Source organism: Drosophila persimilis, unplaced genomic scaffold, assembly GCF_003286085.1.
Source record: "Drosophila persimilis strain 14011-0111.01,24,50 unplaced genomic scaffold, DperRS2 tig00000520-arrow-pilon, whole genome shotgun sequence".
NCBI classification, from domain to species: domain Eukaryota; kingdom Metazoa; phylum Arthropoda; class Insecta; order Diptera; family Drosophilidae; genus Drosophila; species Drosophila persimilis.
This window is the reverse complement of record NW_020825317.1, coordinates 950,430-958,306: the sequence shown is the minus strand read 5'-3', so window position 1 is coordinate 958,306 and position 7,877 is coordinate 950,430. Positions and strand designations below refer to the sequence as shown.

Below are 7,877 nucleotides of genomic sequence, written 5' to 3'. Positions count from 1 at the left end.
TATCTGGGTCTAACAGCCTTTAATTGAGGTGTAGTGGAATGCGACCACCAAATTGTTTAAACAAAACATCGATTCTTATTGCGACATGGAAACCATCGATGACTCGATATTTTCTCATCACTAACATATGTATAAACAACTAAATAGAAACAACAATACGTATGTACATACCTAAATTAAATTATAAGTATGTAAATCACAAATGTGCCGGCGAATAGTTAACCCCACATATTTTTCAATTTTCGCGCTTTTGTAGTTGTGCCGACTGCTGAAGAGGCATGTCTTCTGTCAAGCCGCAGATATTAATTATAGAGCCATTCTATGGCGGAAGCCATAAGCAGCTAATAGATACTTTGATCGACAGTAAGTCTTATAGATTTATCTAACAGCCTTTATCTGATATTTATCATAACCACCGCAGGCCTGAATCTAACCGACTATGAGCTTTTCAGTCTGCCAGCAACTAAGTGGCACTGGCGAGCCCGCACCTCTGCACTTTACTTTTCACAGCTAATTCCGCCTGAGCACAATTACAAAGTACTCTTCACGAGCTCAGTTCTTAGTTTGGCTGAGCTAATAGGTGTACGTCCCGACTTAGTCACATGTCGAAAAATTGTCTACTTTCACGAAAACCAGCTTGTATATCCAGTGCGTGAGGTGAAGAAGCGCGATTGTCAGTACGGATTAAACGAGATACTCTCTTGGTAAATTTATTGGGGCTACGTATGTATGTAATACATTAATACTGTAATTATAATTATATTTCAATTTTCAGTTTTACCGCAGACATCGTGCTCTTCAATTCAAACTTCAATCGGAATTCATTCCTGGACAACGTGCAGCCCTTTCTTAATATTCAGCCTGATTTCAAGCTAAAGCACATTCGCGAGAAAATAGAAAAAAAGTGTGAGGTGCTTTACTTCCCCATTAAATTTCATGCGTTCCCCAATAAGCGTCGCATCGTAAATGTAGAAGTTGATGTTGATGTTGCTAACCTGGAGCAAGAGTGCTTGCATTTGATTTGGCCCCATCGTTGGGAGCACGACAAAAACCCAACTCTGTTGGTTGAGGTGCTGCTCGAGTTAAACAAGCGGCAGGTAAACTTCAAGGTTACCATCTGTGGCGAGAAGTTCCCGAAAGTGCCAGAAGCCTTTGAGGGAATACAAGAAAAGCTGGGCGCCAAGCTCGTTAACTATGGCCGCTTATCGCGCGAAAAATACATAGAGACGTTGCTCACTGGAGACATCGTTATTTCGACGGCAGACCATGAATTCTACGGCGTGTCTATGCTAGAAGCTACATACTGCGGTTGTTACCCCATTGCCCCTAATAAGCTGGTATACCCAGAAATCTATCCCAAGGTAAACCTGTACAACACGCCTAACTCTCTGATAAAAATGCTTTACAATTGCTGTCGATATCCGGGACCTTTCCGTAGGAACCGAGATAAATTCTTCCAGTCCTTCTCGTTTGATCAGTACTCTGCAAAGCACTTAGTGCCCAGGTATCTCGATAAAATGGGGACTTAGATTTTTAGCTTTTAATTTAAATCATAGTATAGAGAAAACTAAAGGAAAGGATCGAATTTATTACATACACATGTTATTTAAAAGTTGGTAGATCTATATTAATAGATATGTAATGCGTAACCCAAATTGACACCGATTGAAAATTGATTTTTCAAAAGAGCGATTAGAGTATAATTATTTATATTACAGCAGCTACCTATCATGAAGCTTAAGTTGTTATACACATCCTACAGTGTAAAAATCTTGCTGGACGTTTATATGTAATGACTGCATCTTTCAAGTGGCGATGCAATTACTGCACCATCAAGTGGCCCGTGTGAAACCAGCAGAAAACGCAGCCCTCGAACGCGAACATGCAGGAAAGAAAGCTTTTAGACTAATATGCGAGGAATATGAAAACTAAACTTACTAAGAGAACTAAGCATGCATTCAAAATACAAAAACAAGTAAAATTGCTAATTACGAGAAAGGTATGTGAGTATTAGTAATTTAATAAGGAGAGGGAATTGGTGGTGGATATATTCTGGTAGAGGGAATATCCGAGCATAAGACCCTAAACGGCTCATACAAGAAATAATTCGATCTACAAAACAGAAGGGTCAACGGTAAATAGTTTCTGGTGGATCTAGTATGAATTTTGAAGTTTATTCGGGTCAACAAGTAAGAGCTATCTACGTCACCCTCGATCAAGTTGTGTACAAAAATCACACCAAGCTTTTTCTACGATTAAGGATGGAAGGTCTATTAAAAACATTCTACTTGGGTAAGATGAAAAAAGTTTTTCTGGACTGATTCAACACGGTCTTGGTGTACTTTGTACTGAGGGCATCATACACTAGAGCCGCATTCTAAGATCGGACGAAGAAGCGAGGTATAGAGAGTCTTTGTTATATAGGGGTCGTAAAATGACTTTGACCACCTCTTTATAAACCCAAGCACGCCCATTGCCTTATTTAGCATGGTAGAAATGTGTTCAGAGAACCTTAGCTTAGCGTCTAATATAACACAAAGATCATCCACCAGCGTAATTCTCTCAAGAGAACCACCGCATAGGGTATAGTGAGCCAAAAAGGGGCTAGAACGATGAAATGTCATTACTTTCCATTTTGAGGCATTAAGGTGTAACAATTTTGCACAACACCATGACTGAAAGCTATTGAGATCGCATTGCAAGCGAGAATGAAATGAAATTTCCTTATACTGACGCTGGTAGTCAACCCGTCAGGTACAACTGAGCCAACCACCCATGATGCTGAGAGTGCTGCAGATCAACTTGCATAAAAGCAAGGTAGCGTCGGCGGAGCTTTTCATTGCCATGAAGCAAAGTCTCGCCGACATAGTTTTAGTCTAGGAGCCCTCGATTGCATCAGGCAACTCAGTGGCTAAAGTCCTCAAGTCACAACATTTTGTATTCAACATAGGTAAGTAGGAACAACCGTCGTACTCGTACGAAATATAATCCATGCTTGCCTTATGTCTCAATCCAGTACGGATGGGGAAGCCCCGACATCAATGACAGAGGTGCGTCACTCTTAGACTTAATACTAACAACTAATTTAGACATACTACTTCCGGGCTCAGTGGAATTCGCGGACGATATAGATCCCTAGAGACCCTATCCAATGAGCTACTGGACGCATCGTGTAAACCCTCGAGAACGAAGAAGAGGAACTCTTACTTAGGAGCTACAAGAAGGAAATACGCAAGGCACAACGGAATTCGTGGAGAACCCTCCAACATCGAAAAAGTACCTGAAACCGCACGGCTTCGGAAGCTGCTCTCAAAGCAGCCCACCGTACACATTCAATTAAAGCTAGATGACGGACAGTGGGCAGAGGGCAGTGATGAAGCCCTAACAGCACTAATGGAGACGCATTTCCCTGGATGCACCGAAGTCACTGATGGCAAATAACATCAGGACCTAGCAACCGAGGAGCAACACCCCCCCCAACAGATCTGTTAGCCAATAAGAGAATCCTTTGCGGACAAAAAAGCACCAGGACTGGACGGGGCATTCCCAGCCATCATGCAGGTCACCAACATGGTTATTACCCCATGGCTTTCCGCAATATACTCAGCATTTCTAGGTACGGGCTATATCCCTAACCTATGGATAACCTCGAGAGTTGTCTTCCTCCCAAAGTCAGTAAAGTGCAGCCATGTGATTCCCAAGGATTACAGACCGATAAGCCTTACCTCCTTTCTACTAAAAACACTGGAAAAACTGTTGGACTTACAAAACAGGAATAAGGAGGGGGACTGATGTCAACCAACCAACATGCCTACACCAAATCGGAAATCGGTGGAGACTGCAATACGCTCGGTAGTAGCTACCAGTGGGAACGCCCTTCACAATAAAAAGTATGCACTGGAAGTATTCGTTGACATCTCTGGAGCATTTAATAACGTGGCTACGAACGCAATAACAAATCGCCTGGAAGGGACGAACACACACCCAGCAATCAACATGTGGATAAATAACCTCCTATGTTGTATACGGCTGCAACCGGAGTGGGGCACCGCCTCCATGGTAAAAGAGGCACACCCCATGGTGGAGTACCGTCGCCCCTCCTGTGGAATCTGGTGGTCGACGACCTTATCGAGAGAAATGAAAGGAAGGCCCGAATAATAACAGCTTATGCAGATGACATAAGCATACTTATTACTGGTATATGTCCATCGACCCTCAGCTCCTTAATGGAACGTACACTCAGGGAGATACGTGAGTGGGCGGAAGAAGTAGAACTGAGTATCAATACGGACCAGATAGACCTCGTCCTCTTTACCAAGAGGTAAAGAGCGACAGGCTCTGCTTTGTGTAACAGGGACGCTGAGGTCAACACCAACAAAAGCACTCGAAACCGTAACTGAACGATTATTTTCTACTTTAAAGCGTTGTTTCGGTATAAAGCGATCGACAGTTAAAATTTAACTAAATTGACGTTTCCAAAACTGGACTACTCTAGTCTAGGCTTTACATATGTCAAAGTTATTCCAGTTTTCACTTTCACAAAAGTTTTCTGATTTTCACATTCCGCAAGATTTCTTTGTTTTTAAAACCAAAACATTTTCCTGGACGTAATGACGCTTTTTATACAACAAAAAGAAAAAAAATAGATGACTTATCGATACCTTAACATAAACTTGACACCTATATCAAATCAAATTTACTTTTGTTTTCTTTAGATTATTTATTTATTAAAATAACAAATTATCTGTTAATAATGGTACTTAATTACTAAAGGCGAAAAAATGGAAGTTAAAAGTTAGCTAAATTTAAGTGATTATAAATATTGCATGCAATTAGTTTAAGAGAGTTCAGGGGATAGGGTTTGGCAGAGGGAGTTATAATTATGGCATAAAACCCTAAAAGGTTCATGATCAGCATAATTAGACCTACATATGGGTAAACGGATAGACCTAAAAGTACGGGTAGGTCTAGATGGAACGGCCAAGTCAATCTGACCCAAGAGAGTTTGGGAGTCAACAGTCCCGAGAAGGAGCTTGTGCACGAAAATTACGCCATTGCAAATTTTGCCATGTTGCAACGACGGCAGGTCAATAAGATTTAGCCTAGACCGGTAGGGTGGCAATTAAAAAATGCTTTTGCACGGATTCAATAACAACCTGCTGCTCTTTATACTGCGGGCTCCACACACAAGAACAATACTCCAATATAGGACGTACTAACGATATGTACAGTTGTTTCGTAACGTACGGGTCGTCAAACTCCTTGGACCAACGCTTGATGAACGCTAACACACCCTTAGCTTTATTTACAGTTGCAGCTATATGGCTGTTAGCACATCTTATGATCAAAAAGGACTCCGAGGTCATTTGAACTCGAAATTCGCTCGAGGACATGATTTCCTAGAACATATGAGACAAAATGTGGAGCGCGACGGTAAAATGTCATAAGTTTGCATTTGGAAAGGTTCAGAAAAAGAAGTTGAACACCACAATAGTAGTTCACTTAGATCCAGTTGAAGGCGTGTGTGCAAATACCAATCAGAGTAAGACAGACAGATTTTAATATCATCAGCATACAGTAGTGTAGTAGAGTATGTTATAGCTTGAGGAATGTCATAAGTAAAATAAACAAAAGAGGGCCCAGATGACTTCCCTGTGTCACACCTGAAGTAATGTTTTGTATTGAGTATTTAACACGTTAGAAAACAAAACACGTTGAGTACGGTTAGAGAGATAGGACTAAATCCAATCTAGAAGATTCGTTGGGAACCCTAATAAAGAGAGCTTGTGAATAAGCAGAGCATGGTTCACAGAATCGAATGCCTTGCTGAAGTCCGTAAAAACTACATTCGTCTGCAAACCATGTTGAAAACCACGGTGGATTAGGTTAGAAAAATCAAGAAGGTTAGTCGATGTTGAACGATGTCTAAGAAAAACGTGTTGCGACATAGATACAACAAAGATGTTGCAGTTGCCGGGTGACCAGGAACGATAGACGACAGGGTGACGATAGATTTCAATGTTTGATCTTGAACCTTTTTTGTGAAGCGGAATGATGTAGGACTCTTTCCAAATTACTGGGAGACAAGACTGTTCCAAGGAGAGGTTGAAGAGAAAGGCAAGGGTTTGCAAAGGGACTGGGCACAGTGTTTTAAAATTTTTTAGGATCACTACGAAAGTTACTTCTACATTGTGAAAGGTAATGATTATAACACTGACTATTAACGGCAAGGAATAGAGAGCGAGCGGAGGAGTATAGAGCTAAGGCCGACGTGGAGCCCGACTTCTGGTACTTTTTATAGAGCCGGGATTTATTATTTTTGAAATATGACAAATACTTTGAGAACCAGGGAGGCTTGGACAATACGGGTACAGTGATATATGGAACAAAAGAATTAAGGGCAGAGTAAATTGAGCTATAAAACGAGCTAACAGTTGCATCTATGTTTGGTAATGAATAAAGAAACGACCAATCAACACGCGAGAGATGTAGATCTAAATCGATCAAGTTTGTTTTCAAAAACACTATGTGACAAGGAGCCATGGAACTGTCAGCATCTCCAGATTGTGTACACTCCAGTGATATCGACAAGTTGGATGGTAAGGATCTTCAGGGAGTGATATGGGGCTTGCTCTAGATACCGTAGCAAGAGAAGCATCGTTAACAAACACGAGTTCAAGAAGTCTGTCTCTAATGTTTTTAACGGCATTAATTTGGACAAGGGCCCATTGATAAAGTCATTGTGGCAATTGGGAAACATCAGGTTAGCGTCATCACAAGGCAGCCAAGAAAGAAATGGGAGGTTAAAGTCCCCTATGACAATAATTCGATCATTGCACCCTAATGCAGATACGAAAGTATTAATTTATGTAAGTAAAGCTCAGCATCAGACCTGGGAGGATGTAAATGCAGGTTAAATAAAAAAATGCGGAGCCAACACGAACTTTGACTGCAACAAATTCAATTCCATGGGTGTTATTGAATGGGAATAATTTAGATGAGAAAACAGATTTAACTACAAGCAGAACTGAAAATTTCATGATCATTGACAGAGGAATTAAGCCAGGTTTCGGTAAACGCGATGGCATCGAAATCAAAGGACGCACTATTAGTATGAATTTCACGCAATTTTCCCAACAAACTGCGAACGTTCTGATAGTGCATGGAAAAATGGAACATCAGTTTTTTGGAGCAGGTTCGGTAATTCTTGGATTCGAGCTCGAATCTTTGACAAGGAACTCATGCATAATTGTATGCTCAGGCCATATTGACGGTTCTAGAGAACTGGATAGTAAAGAATCAGGGAGAAGAATTTTAAAGGATGATATGTTGCGCTTATGTTTAAATTTAGTCACAACTATATCATCAGGCGAAGTGTTAAGTTTAGAGGAAAGATGTTGTTTAACATCCTCCGTTGTAGCCTCAGGAATAAGACGAGAAACAAATATTGCTTTCCGAGGGACCACTGCTCTAAGTTGAAGTCCCGAGCGAGATCAAGATGGTGGAGCCACTCCTAAAAGAGATCTCGGTCCTGAGGCAGAAGAATTGGCAGCAATGGCTGGAGCAGGAATTGGCAAGACATCACCAGCAACCAACACACCTGCACTAGGAGCACTCACCACGTCAGAAGTGACGGCAGCAGAAACTGCAGGGATGGGATTGATGCTGTTGGGAACTTGGATGCTCGAAGAAGGCACATTGCTCGGTGTAAAGAACACCGGAGCCACCGTTGGCGGATTTACAGATAACGGCGAGGCATGACCACACGGAGTAACAAATGCTTCCGATGGATGAAGGTGGGAAGCAGGCGTACCAATCGGATTCAGTTGCAAGAGATTGGTATCATTATGCGGAATTTTCCGTCTAGGCGATTCGCT

The 7,877-nt window shown here is 41.5% G+C and overlaps 1 protein-coding gene across 1 annotated transcript; it reads left to right on the top strand.

Annotated features, from left to right (window-relative positions):
• The first annotated feature begins 165 nt into the window (after positions 1 to 165).
• LOC6602858 (glycosyltransferase-like domain-containing protein 1-like) lies at positions 166 to 1,655 on the top strand. The gene is made up of 4 exons (XM_002027833.2): positions 166 to 187; positions 257 to 363; positions 422 to 704; positions 776 to 1,655. Exons 2-4 carry the CDS (start codon positions 279 to 281, stop codon positions 1,527 to 1,529), a joined length of 1,122 nt encoding a protein of 373 aa, XP_002027869.1. The 5' UTR covers positions 166 to 187; positions 257 to 278; the 3' UTR covers positions 1,530 to 1,655.
• The last annotated feature ends 6,222 nt before the right edge of the window (positions 1,656 to 7,877 follow it).

Bases quoted from the DNA above. Each gene is read 5' to 3' on its own strand.
- LOC6602858 (XM_002027833.2), top strand. From the start codon at position 279: ATGTCTTCTGTCAAGCCGCAGATATTAATTATAGAGCCATTCTATGGC. The intron at 364-421 runs GTAAGTCTTATA...TAACCACCGCAG, and splicing joins AATAGATACTTTGATCGACA to GCCTGAATCTAACCGACTAT. The intron at 705-775 runs GTAAATTTATTG...TTCAATTTTCAG, and splicing joins TTAAACGAGATACTCTCTTG to TTTTACCGCAGACATCGTGC.